Genomic DNA, 19,633 nt, shown 5'->3' with positions numbered 1-19,633 from the left:
GCCCCGCAGGTGACTTTCTTGAGACTCCTGATGTTCCAGGGCTGAGAAGACCAGTCATTTCAACCAGGGCGTAGGAAACAGTTAACAAAACCCTCCAGGACAACAAGGCAGAATTGCTGGTTAAAACGATGCATGCACATCAGTAAACAAGCATATCCAAACAGACTAGAAAAAAACCTGAGAGCACACAGTGCCAGATGCCAGAAAGTTAGCACAGGATGTGAAGGGAACAGCATCTGAGTTTCTCCTGAAGATGCTGTCTAAACAAAACCAAAAATAAACCAGCTTGAGAGAACATGCACGTTTTAAGAGGCCAAAGTTTTAGTGGGTGAAGGGACGATTTCACTCATGAAACTCAAGAACACAAGAAAACAACACCAAGAACAACAATCTCCTTGAATATATTCCACTGTCAAGGCAAAACATTTTCCTACAGGAAACAGAATTTTCCCACCACTCCAAAGAAGTCCAATAAATAACTTTACAGTGAAGGGCCCGGGGAGAACACACAAAGGGGCCCACAGGTTCCCAAGCAGCCGCAGGGCTGAGGCGCCCAGAGCGCCGATGCCTCCGCCAGGTCACCCGCCGTTCTGTCTTTCTCGAATGCGACCCGCTGGCGTTTCCAACTGCTTTACGGAGCAAGTCCATCTGGTCAGCCCGGGGGTGAGTGAGGCCACAGAGCACAGCACAAGAAGTGGTCATAATCAAGTCTTCTCTCGAAGACCAGAGAAAAGCTTCAGGCTGCAAGTTCTTCAGCAGCACATCCTCCCAGAGGGCCGAGTCCCCAACAGTGTCACGCGGGGAAGAGCTCGGGAGGGCTCTCTCCGTAGCAGTACTTTGCTATGGGATCCCTATAGGTGTTCTCGTGCTGCACGCTCTGTTGGCAAAACGGAAGAGAAGAGCGCTGTGAGAGAGAGTGGGATGGCGGCCAGCATACGCCCCCTGAGGGAGTCCAGGTGAGCCCAGCTCCAAAATGTCACCAGGGCACCCTCTGCAACCAAGGCGGATGCTCGGCACGGAATGCCAACGAAGGGCATGAGAAAGGACAGAGTGTCACAGGACCGTTTCTTTTACACACACGAGTGAGTTTTTTAAAACCCAGCTGTGACTAGGACAACCTGAGACAATAAACTTCCCTCAAATTATTTTAAGTCAGATTAAGATCCAGCAGGTGTCTTGCACTTGACCCTGTGCTTCAAAGTAATTCGGCCCCTGGCACTGCACCCTGCAGAGGTGAAGGCCCCCGGCACTGCGCCCTGCAGAGGTGAAGGCCCCCGGCACTGTGCCCTGCAGAGACGAAGGAGCTGCACTTCCAATTGCTTCCATCAAGGTTTGTGTATCTAAGGGCCGGCACATGAGCAAAACACCACGGTACCACGCAAATGCTTGACCACATCTGGCCAAGCAAATGAAGTGTGACTACAGATAATCAGCCTCGATGACTAATTTTTCAGCAATTTGTTTTCATACAAGCAACTTGAATTTTTGGCTATTCAAGAATTCATTAATTAATCTAAGACCAAGGCTAAATATCTAAATTGTAAGTATTAATCCAATTTATAGTCATGCAGCCAACTCTGCTTCTTGGGACACTGTTATAAAGGCAAATTGGCAACTGGGAATTTTCTCTTTACAATGAAAAAGCAAAGTCAAGAAAGTTTAGCATCTTCAGTCAAGTTTGGAATTAACTCCTGGGTTTTATCAGTTAAGGAAAGAAAACACCTGGCCTTTTTTCTATTTTCCATTTCTCAGAATGAGAGTATGAATCAAAGTCACAGGTTCAAACTTCCTCCACATTTCCTTTAAAGTCTATTCAAATGGAAAGCTCTTTCAGCAAAACAAGGCCATTAGGAATTTCTTCATGTTTCAAATACTCATTATAATCCCTGAAACATTTACCCAACAATGCTAAATACCATTAAGAGCAGATCAGAGACATACAGAGTATTATAAAACCCAAAGGAGGACTACAGAAATCTGGCAAAGGGTGTAAGAGTTCCAGATAATGGCAAATGAGTCATGTATCTCAGACAGAGCCAGGTCAATCTTGGAGACACCATGAAGGAAAGCCAGAGGAAATGTGCTTGTATAACGAACACATTTGGTGATTTTACAGAGAGCACTCCAACCACCACCCAGTCACAAAGGCTGAGAGCAGAGGACGGGAAGTCAAAAGGCAAAAAGGTTCAGACACTTTCAGCAGCTGGTGCCATGTTTAATGCCCAAAGAGCAAAGCATTTAATGACAACATGCTAGAAAGTACTGAAAGCTTAACGACCTACAGATTTATCTGTGTATTTTTCTACACCCACCGGCCCCATGCCCTTGAATCCTAAAATAAACCACATTTTTGTCCCAGAATAATTTAGTACCCACTCTAAACGAGTGGTGGCTAGAAAGTTTTAGTCAAATTTCAGTCAAAGACAGAGGAGAGAGCTTCTCTCAGGAATTTGACTAGTAGGACTTAAAATGCAAACAAGCTAATCAGACAGGGAACATGCAAGTTAGTTAGACCTTGATTTAAATAAATATAAATATTTTACATCCCTAAATCATATAAATCTCACGTTGACATTCTAAATACAGTCAGCCCTCCGTATCCACAGGGTCCGCATACATGGATTCAACCAACGGCAGATCAAAAGTATTTCAAAAAACTCCACAAAGTTCCAAAAAGCAAAACATGGCCTTTACACTGTATTAGTTATTATAAGTAATCTAGAAACGCTTTAAAGCATACAGGAGGATGGAGGGAGGTAATATGCAAACATTATGCCATTTTATATGAGCATTTAGGAATTTGGGGTCCTGGAACCAAATATCCTCAGATACCAAGGGATGACTGTACAATCAATCCCCCAAAGTTCCATTTAAATCTCTTCTCCATTATCACCCCACCAAAGGGCCCCCAGTGCGGATTTTCAAGTTTTCTTCCAGACGTTGATTCCCACTGGCCCACCCCACCACCAGAGGCATCATGGCTTCTGACCTGGGATGAGGTCCTGCATTTAGCCAAACACAATTCAAAGTGATCTTCAACTGCCATGAAGAGGTTCTGGAATGCCACAGCTGCCCGGTTGAGGAAGCGCTCCAGGAGGAGTTGCTGTGGAAACAAAAGTTAGTACCTATAATAAATTCCGAACTCAGCAGCACAAGGTAACCTTGGAAACTTCTCCTAAAGTAAGAGACTGCTGATGCAGGGAGGGGAGGGAGAGGAAGAGAGGCTTACATGAGCAGGAGGCTGGTGTCCTATTCTTCAGACATCTGACTGGGAATACAACAGCCCACTCTACCAAAGCACAGCTGGAGGAAAGAGAACTACCTTCTTCCCTTGCAGACAAAGGCTACCTCACAGCAGCCATTTCTGACACCTACACAAGGTTCTCTTCTATTTTCAAAGAATCCCACAGAAAGATTCTAATGCTCAATGTGAAATGCAAGCAGAAAAATGAAAGGAGACGCAGCACAAGGAGCGACTCTCCATACCTTGCTGGGCTGCAGGCAGCAGGAGACACAGTACTCGTAGGCGCTACAGCAGCCACTGGACAAGCAGCCGTCACAGCAGTACTGCTTCGTGCCAGGGACGTTGACGTTACAGCAGCCGTTCACCAGCAAATCTCTCCTCTCACAAACGTAACCTGAAAGGCAGAGACTAACCTGAGTATACACCTAGCAGTCCCCTACCTGTCCTCCAGGGGCGATCACACGGCAGCAATCAAAGTCCGGCTCCCAAAGAACACAAAGCCAGAGTCTGGAGTCAGCAGCATCCTAAAGACCACAGAGTTTGGAATCAGACGGTGTCCAATCAGAGCTTGCTATCTGCATGCAGCAGTTTACAGGAAACACAGACTCCTATTTTATAAGTAGGCTGCTGCAGCTAAGTCACTTCAGTCGTGTCCGACTCTGTGCGACCCCATAGACGGCAGCCCACCAGGCTCCCCCGTCCCTGGGATTCTCCAGGCAAGAACACTGGAGTGGGTTGCCATTTCCCTCTCCAATGCATGAAAGTGAAAAGTGAAAGTGAAGTCGCTCAGTCATGCCCGACTCTTAGCGACCCCATGGACTGCAGCCTACCAGGCTCCTCCGTCCATGGGATTTTCCAGGCAAGAGTACTGGAGTGGGGTGCCATTGCCTTCTCCATATAAAAAGTGTGTGTGAAGTTTTGTTTTGTTTTGTTTTTAATCTAGGAGGATCTCATTTTCAGGAATGAACGCCTTGTTTATTTTCCTCTCTTCAGGGAAACAAAGGCCATGTGATGATTAAATCAAATATGTGACCGCAGACTAAAAGGTCATTTAGGTGGATTAGGATGTATATAGCCTAGGCTATATACGAACAAAAAAAAACCTCACACACACTTTTTATATGGAGAAGGCAATGGCACCCCACTCCAGTACTCAGGGAAACAAAGGCCTGTTCTAACCTATACAAGCCAATTTTTCATCTATGCCTGGAGAAAAAGTCATGCTTTTTCAAACAAAAATCTGAAGAGAGGAAAAAAAACAAGGCGTTCATTCCTGAAAATGAGATCCTCCTAGATTAAAAACAAAACAAAAAACCAAAACAAACAAAAAAAACTTCACACTCACTTTTTATAAATACCTTTCATATACTTGCCATTTCACATCTAACCTTTAGAAACTGATTTAGGCTGTTTTTAAGTATACAGAGCAGGGATTCAATTAGCCCTCAGCATTAGGGAATGCCAGTACTCAATAAGACCAAAGGAATAAAAATCCTAATTTCCTCATCATCTAAGTACACCCCCTCCAACTCGGTTCATGCATTCATACTCAACTTTAAGAAAAGAATCTCCTTACTAAAGTGAACTTATTTTTCATAGCTGCTACAGACATTTCTCTATACCCTTCCGGGAGTGGGACACAAAAATATAAGCATAAGTCCATGAGGGACACCACCTGGTCCATGGGCAAACTCCCAGGTGCAGGCCCATGCCCATAGGTGCACACAGGTGCAGAGCAGCTGTTCCTCACATCCTTCCATTCCAAATGCCCCAGCTTCATAATCCTCAGAGAATGAGACCTCGTGAAGCAAGAGGTTGTTTTCAGAAACCATTCTGGAAAACAAAGTCTGTGCAAATGCAGGAGGCACCAGTAAAATAACAATGGAAGAGGCAAGAAGGGCCCTCACTCCATACTAGGGAAACTGAGGCCTCTGAGAAGCCGATCCCACTTATCTGGGTGCTGGTGCTTCTTGTCGTTGCTGTGGTAGTTTTAACTATGTGGTTTTGTCTTCTAAAGTAAGAGAGGATGATCCTAACGCCACATTAAATGTTTCTGGGATTCTTCCTAACTATTCTTACTCATCATCTTCACAGGAATTACAAATTAAAAATCCAAATAAGCCAGCATGTTCCTTAAAATTCTGCCCCAAATGATACAGAGCATCTTATCATGAAATCTGTCAGAAAGATGTAAAATATTACCCTTGTGGAAATGATCTTTCTGCCCTTTTCTCTTTTCCATGTTTTAAGTGTTGGCATCTTAGGTCTTCTATTTTTCCCCAGTACAATCTGTCAATATTTAGCTTTGAAACCAGATCTTTGTAACTTCTGGTGAAAGAAAGCCCATCAAGATTTCTCCTTTTGAATCTGGAGAAGCGCACTCTTACAGACATTATTTCCAACAAGGAGTCCTGTGAGATCACAATCTCAGAGTGTGCTGCTCCTGACTGGGAAACCAACTTATAACCTTTGCAAAGTTTCTAACTCTATTGGTTGTCTTACTGAATAAGGTGTAACTCTGGCAACACTCATGTTGGTGGCATCTGCTCGCTAAAACGCAAAAATTTCCTGCAAGTTTTCTTTATTACACTGTTTATCTCCTCTTGTGTATTCAGGGAGGTAATATAAAACATATCGTTCTTGGATTTTTATTGATTGGTTCTTGGAACTTTTTACTTAAGAAATCTGAGAGTCTTTGTCTCATTTGAATTAATCAGAGGGAAATCATTCTTTTGCTAGCTATGACCAAAGGAAAAGACAAACTGTCATTTATAACCTAATATTAAATAATAAAGTCAAGGCATAAGATTTCAAGCTTTCTCACTGGATATCATACGAACTAAAGTCTGTAAGAAAAAAGCACTGAATTCCAACTTCAGTCCTGGTCCTAGTCCTAGGTCTACGCCTGCCTGACTAGCTGGGTCATACTGTGGAGGTAGCTTCCCTTAACTGAACTTTACTCTATTAAAACAAAACACATGTTATTTGCAATTTAATCTGCTTTTTCAATGTAATCTTAAAAACAGAGCTCAACACTGTTTAGTTTTCCTGATTCTTTCCTTTAATCCCAAATAACCTCATATGCTCTGACACCTTTGAGATCTTTTAGGAAAAGTTTTTTTTTCTTAATTATTTTACTGGGGTTGCAAACTTTAAAACACACCCACATATGCACTGTAGTCTCATTTTAAAGACAGTACCTGTCTTCATTTTGTTGAGCTTCATCAGGTATCAATGAAGACTCTAATTCAAGGTTACTGTTATCAATTTCAGCATTGTTAGGTTTATAATTCATTTGTTCTGAGACTGACAGCAAAATTTACTCTTGCAAAACAAACCAGATTATTTGCAAACCACCAGCTGAAAAAGGAAAAAAACCCACAAAATTACTGAGGAATTCTGACCACCATCTGGATAGTCGACATTAAGGAAAAGTGGCACCAGACTGCAGGAGAGGAAGGGAGCCAGCCTCACCCAGTTCATCTGTGATGAGGTGTTTCCCCTGAATGGAGTTCCGGCACTGGTTGCTGGGTCGACTACTATTGCCCAAATTAAACTGTACTTTCCATGGGATGGGTTGATCGTGGTCTTGGACCTGGAGGAGATTCCGATCTCTCACTGCCCTCTCCTCCTACAAAGAGACCATAAATGAGAAGGTTAAACTATCGTTTCTTGCATTTTCACCAATTTTTCATATAAACTACAGTAATAGGACAAAAACAATATAAAAAAGCTTGCACAACAGGAAACCTCACTTGGTATAAGAAAAGTCTGGGCCAAAGTCCTTTTTTAAAAAATGCAAAATAAACCTGAAGGAAGAAGTAATAAATTAGGGCTATGCTTTAATATTTACATAAATGCCCCTGGATTAAGTACACATTATAAATGTGTACAAAAGCATTAATTTCTTAAAAAAATTTGGAGGGGAAGAGTTTTGAACTTTCTGACAGAAAATCATTTAAAACATTTTTTATGTTAAAGTAAACATTTACATTGGGGAATAGAATGTAAAATCTGAATACATTTTTAAAAAAGGAAACTTCAAAGAAACTTTCCAACTGTCATTTCAGACAATACTGGAACATATCACAGGTAACAAGGTTACTTTAATCTGCAGTGAGGAACAGTGGTAAACTAATGGGAACACTGAATTAAGAGCTTGATTTTAGGTGCAAGAGCATGGAAACTTGCAAATTTTTTCTATGAAAAAATACTGAGTACATGACACTTGGGGCCTCCCAGGTGGCGCCAGTGGTAAACAACCTGCCTGCAAATGCAACAGACATAAGACACGCAGGTTTGATCCCTGAGTCAGGAAGAGCCCCTGGAGGAGTGCACGGCAACCGACTCCAGTATTCTTGCCTGGAGAATCCCATGAACAGAGGAAGCTGGTGGGCTGCAGTCCACTGGGTTGTAAAGAGTCGAACATGACTGAAGCAACTTAGCAAGCAAGCAATGTGACCCTTAGAATATATATCTTTCTTTACAAAAGACACCCACGTCAGACAGCCTTTACCTAGACACGCAAAGTGAGGAGCTTCTCTAGAGGCAAGAGTTTAGACCTTTTCTCCTAGCCCCCATGCCACAGTTAGACTTTCCAATCTGCCTTGTTATACTCTTAAGACAAACTAAGTAAGATGCCCGAGAGCCAAAACACAGACCATGCCATCTTCTGATTCAGGAGACAGCCACCTTCTGAATTACTCAACCTATCTATTGTTGGAAAACAAAACAAGGATAAGACTCCCTCTGAGAGACGCTGTGTATACGGGTGTGTATATACGGGCCCCTAGTGGCTTAGTGGTGAAGAATCTGCCTGCAACACAGGGTTCAATCCCTGAGTTGAGAAGATTCCCTGGAGAAGGGAATGACAACCCACTCCAGTATTCTTGCCAGGGAAGTCCCACAGACAGAGGATAATTTAACCATTCTACCATTTTAATAGAGCTCTGTGGCTTCTGCCATTAAGAATGATTTGTCATGTGTCATTGAGCAAAAGGGACTAACCTTGAAAGGTGATGACAAAGGTTATACTTTTAAGACAACAGAAAAGAGTTATTTTTCTGGGAAGAGTTATTTAATATTTACAACATGCATATCCACATATACTTTGGCACAGCAAACACATTTTTGAAACCTAGCCTCTAGACAGTACCAATGTGTAAGGGTGTATTAGGATGTCCACTATAGGACTGTTTATGTGATAGAAAAAAAAAACAGGAACCCCAACCACAAAGAAATGATTGAATAAACATGGATAGCTATGGCTATTACCAAAAAAAATAGACATGACTGATGTGTATTTACCTACAGTAGGAGTCCTTAAACATGACTTGCACATTAGATTATATAGGACACTTAAATTCTGATTCCCGAGTCCAACTCCAGACTGAGTAAAAAGCTCTGTGGGTGGGACCTGGGAGTCATTATTTTTTCAAAGCACTCAGATGATATAATAAACAGGGCTGCAGATCACTGATGTCCTTAGTATATTAAGCTAAAAAACAAGTTACGGAATAATGTGCATATTACCACATGTTGTATTACAATAATAACTGTATTAATGTATACATACAAGTTTGTAAGAGCTGAGATAAAGGCATGGAAAGATACACTACAGACCATTAACATGGAAAGGACTGGTGATTATTACCATCTTTCATCTTTGGAAAAGTTTCATTTTTAATTTAAAGTAAAATGATAAGTTATTAAAAACATGATTATCATTAACAATAGGCGACACTAGTGAGCAATCTACAGGAACTCTACCCTTGAAACTTCTCTGTAAACCCATAATTATTCCAAATTAAGTTTATTATTTAAAAAAACCATGATTACCAATCTGAAAGACATAAATATCCCACAATCCCATTACTTTAATAAAGCTGTAGCCATTTCTGCATATTAACTTCTAGCCTTTGACCCCAGCATTTATATTACAAATTAGGATGCTTCACATTCAGCTCCTCTTGACACTAATTGGACGGTAAACGATTCAAGTACCTACATTATCTTGATAATCATTTTCGAGGCTATATAATAATCCATCATGTTGATATGCTGTAATTTAGTAAACACATCCTCTACAGATCAATGTTTCAGCCTGCCCCAGGTTTTGATAACAGCACTGCAATAAAAATGGAGACCTTTTGCTTATTCTCTTGCATCCTTTATGGTAGGAATTATTATTAGAAGTAGACTCAATGCTATAATTCATTTCAGTCAGTCGTGTCTGACTCTTTGTGACCCCATGGAATGCAGCACACCAGGCTTCCCTGTTCATCACCAACTCCCGGAACCTACTCAAACTCGTGTCCATTGTGTCGCTGATGCCATCCAACCATCTCATCCTCTGTCACCCCCTTCTTCTCTTGCCTTCAATCGTTCCCACCATCAGGGTCTTCTGACCTGACTGAATGAATCAGTTCTTCGCACAGTGCTAGATAATTTTCCAAAAGTTATATATGCCACTTATAACATTACCAGCATTTAAATAACACTGTGCCACACCAGTACTGAATTCTGTTCCTTAATTTACTAAAGGTAAAACAGTCCTGCCAGGTGGCTTTAATTTCTATTCTCCCAGCTGGTAAATAATCCACCTGCAATGCAGGAGACTCCGGTTCAATTTCTGGGTTGGGAAGATCCCCTGGAGAAGGGATAGACTACCCACTCCAGTATACTTGGACTTCCCTGGTGGCTCAGCTGGTAAAGAATCCGCCTGCAATGTGGGAGAACTAGATTCAATCCTTGGGTTGGGAAGATTCTCTGGAGAAGTGAACAGCTACCCACTCTAGTATGCCGGCCTGGAGAATTCCATGGACTGTATAGTCCATGGAGTCACAACGAGTCAGATATGACTGAGCTACTTTCACTTTCCCCTCTCTTTTTTTTCTTTTGAACTAGCATCAGCATGAACAAGAAGGGTTATACAAAAACAACATCAGTATTACTCGGTTGGGGGAAGAATGGGAGCTAAATGCAGAAGCCTTGGGAATATGGACAAATCACTTAGGTGCACACTGCTTAACCACCTGTAAATTCACGCTCCTCTGCTCTGTTGGGGCTGTATCAGTTAACGAGATAATCAAGCTATGTCCAAGCTAAACTACACTAAAATGCTACCCTAGATAAATTAATAGCCATAAAGACTTAAGAGGCTGGTCAAAGTACAGTAAACTGGATTTACAGTATAGCAAGGTTGAAAGTGCTCTTCAAATTACTCTCAAACTTTCCTGTTATTCCTCCTGAAAGAAAACAAGCATTCACGGACAAGGGCATTCCAGAAGGACCTCTTCCACATTACTATGATCCTGGAAAACAGAAAGGCAATGCTCCCAGCATTTGAGATTGTTTTCAAACCTGAATATTCACAACCTTGCCAAAAGGATTGGCTCAGCGTTGTACAACCAGAAAAGACTGTACAAGACAGTGTGTAGGACATAATGACAAGTGTAATGAATTAGCACACAGCTGTTTTTCCAAAGGTCCACTTTTACAAAGATGTGGTGAAGGGGCACTGAAGGGATTGCTTCACTGAACAAGCAGCTTTAAACCTTTCCCCAGCTGGTCCACCTACCCTAACAGGCTGTCTCAATTTTAAACATCCCCTCCCAATATGTATTTTCTCATTTCGGACCCATCCAAAGGTACCAAGTTCTTACAATGTGTTAAGGATACAGAAACAAAGGTAGCTGGGTTCTCTATTTTCAAAGCGCCTCCAGAATTTTCATAAACTACAAGCAACAATAGAAATGTTTTATTACTAATGTATATTACTTAACCTCTGATTTAAAAGGGGGTATATTGATAACTGGGGCTTCCCAGGTGGCACAGAGTTAAAGAATCCGCCTTCCAATGCAGGAGACACAAAAGACATGAGTTTTGATCCCTGGGTTGGGAAGGTCCCCTGGAGTAGGAAATGGCAACCTGCTCCAATATTCTTGCCTGGAAAATTCCAAGGACAAAGGAGCCTGGTGGGCTACAGTCCATGGGGTAGCAGAAAGTCAGACACAACTGAGCGCCAGAGCACGTGAGCACACATATTAATACCTGTCCTATTTTTCAGGAGCTAGCCTAAGGGTCAAATGAGATACGCGTCCCATGTGAGCAGTGAGGCACCTAAGCATAAGGCACTGTCATTAAAAGAGTCGCTTATGGTTCTCAAAAGTAAAAGAAAAAAAGGGAGACAAAGGCCAGAGGGAATCCCGAATGTCCAATATTCAGGGAATGACAAATAAATATAACCTGATCATGGAAAATTTTAGTTATAAAAAATTTATACTTAAAGCTTTTAAAGATGGGGAAAATGCATACATGTTAAGTGAAAAAAGAGTATGCCCCAACTATATGTTTAAAATATGAAAATGAAGAAAGAAAATATGCCCAAATATCATCAGTGAATCCCTCTGGTTGCTGAGATTAAAGTTAACTGTTTTCCTTGTCTAACCTATGCAGTACTTTACAAACTCTGAAAGGTATATGTACTTTCGTGATTAGTGAAAAATAGAACAAAAACACAGATTAGCAACTCTCTCTTATGATTTATTACACTTTAGACAGTGTCTAACTTGAAACCAATTTACATACTTAATTACTTAAAAGATGATGATGTTCATATATTCTCAAGTAGTTATGCACATAGCCCTGACACTTTCAGAAGTGCACTACTTGAACAACTATGAGAACAGTTATTGACATGAGAGGACCTCTAAGGACCCTTCTGACTCCAAGACTGGGAATTCTTTCGTCTCAGCTCAAACGCCCCAGAGTTAGGCCCACCTTGCTGCTCTAGCATAGTACCTTGTTTTGTTTTCTTTATATTACTAATTGTTGTGTGAAATAATCCTGCTCATTTGCCATTTCTACCCCTCACCCCCTACAGAATACAGGCTCTTGGAGAGTCAGACTCCATCTGCTTTGCCCCCCACTGTATCACCATCATCTAGCAGACACTGCCTAGTGCAGTTGGTTTTCACTAAAACATTTGTTAAATCAGTGTGCCCAAGTCACCTGGCACCCAGCCCTCTCCCCCAATGGCATCCCCACCAAGGTCACTAATTTCTCTTGTGTTCCCATACCTACAATTTAAACTATCCCCCAAAGCATTAATTAACATGAAAACTAAAGAAAAGAGGAATTCAAAGCTGTAGAGAATAATCAACTATTCTCTAGGCAAAAAATGGCTGCATCTGCTCCAAGAGTTCAGTCTCACTGAAGCAGAGCTAAGGATCATATGAAGCTTTGGAGTTTTTCAGTCTCCTTTCAATTAATTCTAACCATTCCCACCCCGCCTTCCTGTCCAATAGCTCTGTTACAGATGGAGCCTGAGTCTAGGCAAAATGGAGCCCACTCGCCTCAAGCCACTGATCTCAGGAGTGCCGAAGACCAAAATGGCAGCAGAGAACAGAGCCGGCAAGCAAACTCACACGTGTGTAAGAGCATCAGTCAGATTGGGATGATGTTCATCTCACAAAAGTCCACGGACCCTTTATACTCTTAAAAATTATTCAGGACTTCAATATGTGGGTCATTGAGGGTTATGGCTATTGATAGTTATCATATTAGAAATTAAAACATAACTTCTTAAAACATTTATTTTAAATAAGCTATTTGTTTAAAAATAACAATAATGAGCCCATTACATATCAAACAGTTTTTCATGTGCATGTGAAAAAGAATGTTTTTCAAAACAAAAATATGTATTTGGTGAGATGAGAAAATGTTTTTACATTTCTGGAAATGTTTTTAATGCCTGGCTCAATGGAAAACAGCTGGATTCTCACAACTCCCTCTGCATCCAATCTATTGCAATATATTGTTCAGGTTGAAGCTTATGAAGAAAATCTATCTCATACAGATGTGCAGTTGGAAGTAGAAAGAATATTTTAGTGGTTTTTCCAGAAAATTATGGATAATCTTTGATAGTACATCAAAAACTTGACAAGTATAGTTTCTTAAAAGCTCACTGCAAATGGTATGGCCACTTTGGAAAACAGCCTGGCAGTTCCTCAAAAAGTTAAACAGAGTTACCAAGTGACCCATCAATTCCACTCCTAGGACCATACCCAAGAGAACTGAAAACCCATTTCCAAACAAAACCTTGTACACTAGTGTTCATGGCAAATAGTCAAAAAGTAGAAACAAGTCAGTATTCCTGCCCTGAGAATTCCATGGACACAGGATCCTGGCGTGCTACAATTCATGGGGTCCCAAAGAGTTGCAACTAAGCAACTAACACTTTCACTACTTTCACTTTTTTCAGACACAAGGCAAGTCTCCATCAGACAAAATGTGGTAGATGTCTACAACTGAGTATTATTCAGATATAAACTACTAATACATGCTACAAAATGGATGAGCCTTGAAAATACAGGCTTTTAATTGAAGAAGCCAGACACAGAAGACACACAGTACAATTCCATTTATATGAAATGTTCAGAATAAGAAAATCCATGGAGACAAAAAGTTGACTAGTGGTTGTTGCCAAGGGCTTAATGGGCAGAAATAGAGAGATCATGGCTAACATGTTTTTTAGGCCATGGGGTAATTAGATCCAAAAAAATCTACAAAACGAAAACAGTTGTGAACAGTTTTAGGGACTCACAATCATCTCCCCCCAACACATACACACCCCTATGATTGTGGCCATAGATCAAAAGTTAAAAAAAAACAAAAACAAAAACAAACTAGGTACACCAGAGTAAAAGGTAGTTGTAGGAGAATTCCCTGGTAGTCCAGAGGTTAGGACTTTGCATTTTCACCCAAGGGCCTGGGTTCAATCCCTGGTCAGGGAACTAAGATCCCACAAGCCTCATGGCATGCCCATCCACACCCACCCCTCAAAAAAGGAGACTGTAATACCTGTGGCGGATTCATTTTGATGTTTGGCAAAACCAATACAATACTGTAAAGTTTAAAAATAAAATAAAATTAAAAAAAAAAAAGGACACTGTAGGGAAAGTAACAGAGTAGACAGCATCTGAGTCAATAAAGGAAAAATCAGTAGGAGTGTGCTAAACTGGGAAGAAAGGAAGCCACCCAATTATAAAGATTTGATTGTTCAACCAATATCTGAAAAACCACAATAGTGTCTGGCAGTATTCTAGAGACTGGGATTCTATGAACAACACAAAGTCCCTGTTCTCCAAAAAATGATGTTCAGAAGGGAGAGTGAGGGGAGACAGATAAATAAAAGATCCAAAAATCCTCAGTAAGCGATTTCTACCACAAAAAAAATAAAGTACGACTATGGACAAGAAACTGACGTCACTGAGACTGTGTCACCTGGTGTGGCCTGGGGCAGTAACAGTAAGCCTCACCTGAGTTAACAACAAGACTCACCATGCAGAGATCCTGGAACTGAGCCTGGAGTTTTACCTAAATGCAATGGGGGCCCAAAGAAGAATTATATCTTTTTTTCTATTCAGATGATCACCCCCTCTTGCTGGTAGAGAAAAGGCTTCAGGACAAGAAAGAAAGCAGAGACCTGTGGGTGGGCCCCTGCAGAGGTCCAGGCAGGCTGCCCTAGGGTGGCTGCGACGACAACTGGGAGAGAAGAACAGATTCGGGATCTGCTGTGGAGGCAGAAGAAATGTTTTGCAGGCGAGGAGTGAGATAAAGTAAAGCAGAAAGTATGTGTGGCCAGACTACCTGAAGAACAGTAGCTAGTGAGCCTGGGAAGACTGGAGAGGAAGTGCGGGTGCTGGAGAATCAGGAGTTCAGTTTTGGACAAGTAAGAGGAGCTGACAATACATTCAAAAGGGACTCAAGCAGGCAACTGGACAGAAGAACCTGGGGGTTTCGGGGGTTTCTGAATCAGCCGAGGCTGGAGTTAGAAATTAGGATAGCCAACAGCATACAGTTGGTATTGAAACCAACGGAGCTAGAGGTGAGCAACAGCAGGTGGGAGGGAGGCAGGGGGCTGAGTCCCTGCTCACTGTGGCACCCGCGGGACAGACAGGGGACGGCATGTGACCACGAGAAGGTGTCTGTGAAGTTGTGAAAACACATGTCCAAGAAGCACTGAGTTCACAGGAATGTCACCCACACATCCTAGTCACCAGAGGAAGCTTATAACACAGGTGAAAGGTGGGATACAGTTCTCTAACTTCCCTTTTTACAGCTTCCCCACCAACCTGCTAGAACTAGGGTGACCATCTCCTTTACTGTTTTTTTTTTTTTAACTTAGAAAATAACTGCTTTACAATACTGTGCTAGTTTCTGCCGTCCAACAACGTGAATCAGCCGTAAGTATACATATATTCTCTCCCTTGTTTAGTAATTTTCTATTCACTGATACATTCTATTTAGGAACTTGACTCTTGAAAATGAAAAGGGGAGATTTGTTTTAACTCCCATCAGAGCAACAGCATAAAGCAGGGTTGTCCCGGGTACCCTCTGAAGTAGGCTCATTCGTTGTAAAAACCCAAACGCTCGTACCGAATTTCTAAACACCCTGCTCGTGCTCTGGGTAACATTTCCCACCAAAGCTCTCTGCCTTTTCTCTCAGAAATTCGCACAGAGAAGAAAAACTCAGGGGGTGGGGAGGTGAAAACAAAATTCCACCCAACCCTGTTTTGTATAGGAAGGGAACCACGGGGGTCCTGAAGTGTCTCCCTGGCGATCACTGAGCCCCGAAATTAAATAAAAACCAGGCACACGGGCGCTGGCCTCGCAGCTTGGCTACTTATCGCCCAGGAATCTCCACCTTTTCCAGTCTCCAGGTTCCCCCACTACAATACCGGGACAGTACACCCCCGCACCCCCACCCCGAACCGCCGTGAGGATGAAAGGAGAAATGTCAGCCCCGCTCAGCCCTGGGACCGGCAGGTGGGAAGCCCTGAGCCTGGCAGGTAGGAAGCCCTGAGGGTGCAAAGAACAGCGTTAAAGGCCCATCACAGCGGGCTCGAGTCCCAGCTCTGTCCCAGCCAACGGGGCAGGTCCCCTCTCCCGTCTGAGCCCCGGCGCGCCGGCGCTCGGGCAGCGCGGCTGCCGAGGCAGGTTCCCTCTCCCGGGCAGCCCGGGGCAGCACTGACCTGCTTGAAGGTGCTGGTGAGGAAGTAGACCAGCGAGAGCCCGAAGACCAGGGCGAGCACCCACCTCTTCCGCAGGAGCCGGCGCCACACCATAGCCGCCAGGTTCACCATCCCGGCGCGGAGCGGGGCAGGACCGGGGCCCCGGCGGCATGGCCCCTACACGGCCGGCAGCCCCATGGCTCGCGGCGGGCGCCGGCCCCGCGGCCCTCAGCCCAGCCAGCTCCCGTCAGCCACCTCTCACCTCCCACGTGACCCCGCCCCACGCACCGCCTCTGCACCTTTGCGTCACCCTCCGGGGCTCATTCAGCCTCCTCCTCATTGGTCCCTAGAGAGCGGCGGCTTCTTATTGGCTAAATCTCGGGAAGGGGGTGGGCAATCGTGTGCGTGCGGCCGATGGAGCTATGCCCGGGTCTTAGCGCCGGACCTTGCGACCTGAGAGAAAAACCTGAGGAGAGGCCGGAAGCACTCGGAAGTCAGGTGCTCTCCCGGCCGCGAGAGTGATTGGCTTGGAAGGACGTGAATGATGCCGCTGTGATTGCTGAATCGTTTGTGCAGGTAAAAAGAAAACGTTATTTTTCCCCCTCCAGTATGGTCAGTGTAATCAGCCCTTGAAATCCTGGGGCGTTTCGCGCTAAATGTTGCTTGCAGGAACGAAAAACGCCCACGGCATTGTATTCGAAGCGCACCTGCCTGCTTCCAATGCAAGTGCTGCAGGAGATGCGCTCTTGCGTGCATTTTTGTGCAGTCATGTAACGGCCCGGGGGTGCAACTTAAAATCTCCCATACACTGAAAACTCTTGGTAAAATCCTTAGGAATGGAGTGCGATGTATTAAGCAGAGGGTAAAAAAGGCATTTCAATCAGTCATTTCAGAAGCATCCCACATGCAAACGTTTTATTCCAGAATTCAGTATGGGAATAGTTAGGTACGGCCTGCTTACAACACAGAATCTGAAGCCCCTTCGAAAGCAAGCATCTGAAAGTGGAATCTTGGGTATTTGATTTAGGAGACTGTGGCAAATTTGTGGATGGAAACTTGGGATTTTTTTTTGTTTTTAAACAATAATTTGACTGCGCCGGGTCTTAGTTGCGGCATGCAGGATCTTCTATCTTCTTTGTGGCTTGTGAGCTCTTAGTTGCAGCAGTAGATGGGATCTAGTTCCCTGACCAAGGATGGAACCTGGGCCCCCTGCATTGGGAGGACAGAGTCTTAGCCACTGGACCACGAGGGAAGTCCCTAAACTTGGGATTCTGTATTTTATTTTCCCCAAGGATTTGTAGGTGATGAGGAATCATTGTGGGGGGAGGGGGCATTAAGGCAAGATTGCAGGTTCTTGAAATAGATTTACGGGATAAGTTCAGTTCAGTCGCTCAGTCGTGTCCAACTCTTTGTGACCCCATGGACTGCAGCACGCCAGGCTTCCCTGTCCATCACCAACTCCTGGAGCTTGCTCAAACTCATGCCTATTGAGTCAGTGATGCCATCCAGCCATCTCTTCCTCTGTCATCCCCTTCTCCTGCCTTCAATCTTTCCAAGCATCATGGTCTTTTCCAACCAGTCAGTTCTTCGTATTGAGTGGCCAAAGTATTGGCACTTCAGCTTCAGCATCAGTCCTTCCAATGAATGTTCAGGACTAATTTCCTTTAGGATGGACTGGTTTGATCTCCTTGCAGTCCAAGGGACTCTCAAGAGTCTTCTCCAACACCACAGTTCAAAAGTATCAATTCTAAAGCGCTCAACTTTCTTTATGGTCCAACTCTCACATCCATACATGACTAATGGAAAAACAATAGCTTTGACTAGACGGATCTTTGTCAGCAAAGTCATGTCTCTGCATTTTAATATGCTGTCTAGGTTTGTCATAGCTTTTCTTCCAAGGAGCAAGCATCTTTGAATTTCATGGCTGCAGTCACCATCTGCAGTGATTTTGGAGTTCCAGGAAATAAAGTCTCTCACTGTTTTCATTGTTTCTGCATCTGTTTGCCATGAAGTGATGGGACCGGATGCCATGATCTTAGTTTTCTGAATGTTGAGTTTTAAGCCAGCCTTTTCATTCTCCTTTTTCATTTTCATCAAGAGGCTCTTTAGTTCCTCTTTCTACCTTAAGGGTGGTATCATCTGCATATCTGAGGTTATTGACATTTCTCCCGGCAATCTTGATTCCAGCTTGTCCTTCATCTAGCCTGGCATTTTACATGATGTACTCTGCATATAAGTTAAATAAGCAGAGTGACAGTATGCAGTCTTGACATCCTCTTCCCAATTTGGAGCCAGTCTGTTGTTCCATGTCCAGTTCTAACTGTTGCTTCTTGACCAGTATACACATTTCTCAGGAGGCAGATAAGGTGTTCTGGTATTCCCATCTCTTTAAGAATTTTCCAGTTTGTTGTGATCCACATAGTCAAAGGCTTTAGCATAGTCAATGAAGCAGAAGTAGATGTTTTTCTGGAATTCTCTTGCTTTTTCTATGATCCAACAGTTGGCAATTTGATCTCTGGTTCCTCTGCCTTTTCTAAATGCAGCTTGAACATCTGAAAGTTCTCGGTTCACATACTGCTGAAGCCTAGCTTGGAGAATTTTGAGCATTGCTTTGCTAGCATGTGAGATGAGTGCAATTACGGGATAAACTTTCCTTCATATATGGAGATGGTGCTACTGACCAGTTTTGTTTTGCTTTGTGTTTTTGGCTGATTTTCCGAAAAGAAAGAAGGCTTCTCTGGTGAATTGTTTCTAATCAGCAGCCCTGGTAACATGAGTACTGTCCCCTGAAGAAGGCTGGTCAGGATCAAGAAATCACTCAACAGCCAATTATGGTGCCCTGAACTAAGCCAGATACCATCTTTTGTTCTGGGACAAGAAAATATTTAAGGAAGCTAAACCTATTCATGTAAAGTCTCTGGCTTTTATTTCTTCTCTAGGGTGAGAGGTCAGGGAAGAAGCAGGGGATATATAGAAAGAGGTAAAGTGAGAGACCCATTGATGTTTTACTTGTTGAGTGCAGCTCTGTGCCAGGCAGTGTTCTACATGTGGAGGTAGAAGGGCAAACTAGGCAGATAGATCCTTACTTTTGTGGCATTTACATTCTAATGGGGGACAGAACATAAATAAATAAACAAGCATGTAAATAACTGATCGATGCTATGAAGATAGTTGAACAGGGCAACATATGTTGAGTCAGGAGGGTGAGAAGAGAAGACCTCTAGGAGGAGGTGACATTTGACCTGAGGGGGCTAGCCAGAAGGAAAAGCATTCTGGGGAGAGGGAACAGCAAGCACAAAGGCCCTGAGACAGGAACAAGCTGGCATCTTTGAAAAACGAAAAGACCAGTATGATTGAAGCGGCTTGGTTAAAG

The 19,633-nt window shown here is 43.2% G+C and overlaps 2 protein-coding genes across 7 annotated transcripts in view; one reads left to right on the top strand and one right to left on the bottom strand.

Annotated features, from left to right (window-relative positions):
* Nucleotides 1-385: 385 nt before the first annotated feature.
* SPRING1 (SREBF pathway regulator in golgi 1) lies at nt 386-16,524 on the bottom strand. 3 transcript variants are annotated; one of them, XM_055550948.1, is made up of 5 exons: nt 16,346-16,521; nt 6,719-6,875; nt 3,487-3,638; nt 2,990-3,103; nt 386-877 (listed from the first exon to the last, which is right to left on the bottom strand). In XM_055550948.1, the coding sequence occupies exons 1-5, from the start codon at nt 16,430-16,432 to the stop codon at nt 794-796; spliced, it is 594 nt and encodes a 197-aa protein (XP_055406923.1). In that variant the 5' UTR covers nt 16,433-16,521; the 3' UTR covers nt 386-793. The 3 variants fall into 3 exon arrangements, with proteins under 3 accessions (XP_055406923.1, XP_055406922.1, XP_055406924.1); XM_055550947.1 differs by having other exon boundaries at nt 16,282-16,519; XM_055550949.1 differs by lacking the exon at nt 6,719-6,875 and having other exon boundaries at nt 16,282-16,524.
* Nucleotides 16,525-16,623: 99 nt separating this feature from the next.
* Nucleotides 16,624-19,633, top strand: part of RNFT2 (ring finger protein, transmembrane 2) — a 62,223-nt gene continuing 59,213 nt past the window's right edge. For all 4 annotated transcript variants that reach the window (XM_055550946.1, XM_055550945.1, XM_055550943.1 and 1 more), the window contains exon 1: nt 16,624-16,836. The gene's annotated coding sequence lies outside the window, so the exon portion shown is untranslated. The remainder of the gene's footprint in view (nt 16,837-19,633) is intronic.

The sequence above is a fragment of the Bubalus kerabau genome, chromosome 16 (assembly GCF_029407905.1).
Source record: "Bubalus kerabau isolate K-KA32 ecotype Philippines breed swamp buffalo chromosome 16, PCC_UOA_SB_1v2, whole genome shotgun sequence".
NCBI lineage: Eukaryota > Metazoa > Chordata > Mammalia > Artiodactyla > Bovidae > Bubalus > Bubalus kerabau.
Note: the sequence above shows the minus strand (reverse complement) of the source record. Positions and strands in the feature narration are given on the sequence as shown.

What these genes read in the sequence shown, in the direction of transcription:
- SPRING1 (XM_055550947.1), bottom strand. Translation starts at nt 16,392, where the DNA reads ATGGTGAACCTGGCGGCTATGGTGTGGCGCCGGCTCCTGCGGAAGAGG. An exon ending in TCACCAGCACCTTCAAGCAG is followed by an intron (nt 6,876 to 16,281) that starts GTCAGTGCTGCC and finishes GTCTCTTTGTAG; the next exon opens with GAGGAGAGGGCAGTGAGAGA. An exon ending in CCTCATCACAGATGAACTGG is followed by an intron (nt 3,639 to 6,718) that starts GTGAGGCTGGCT and finishes TCTGCCTTTCAG; the next exon opens with GTTACGTTTGTGAGAGGAGA.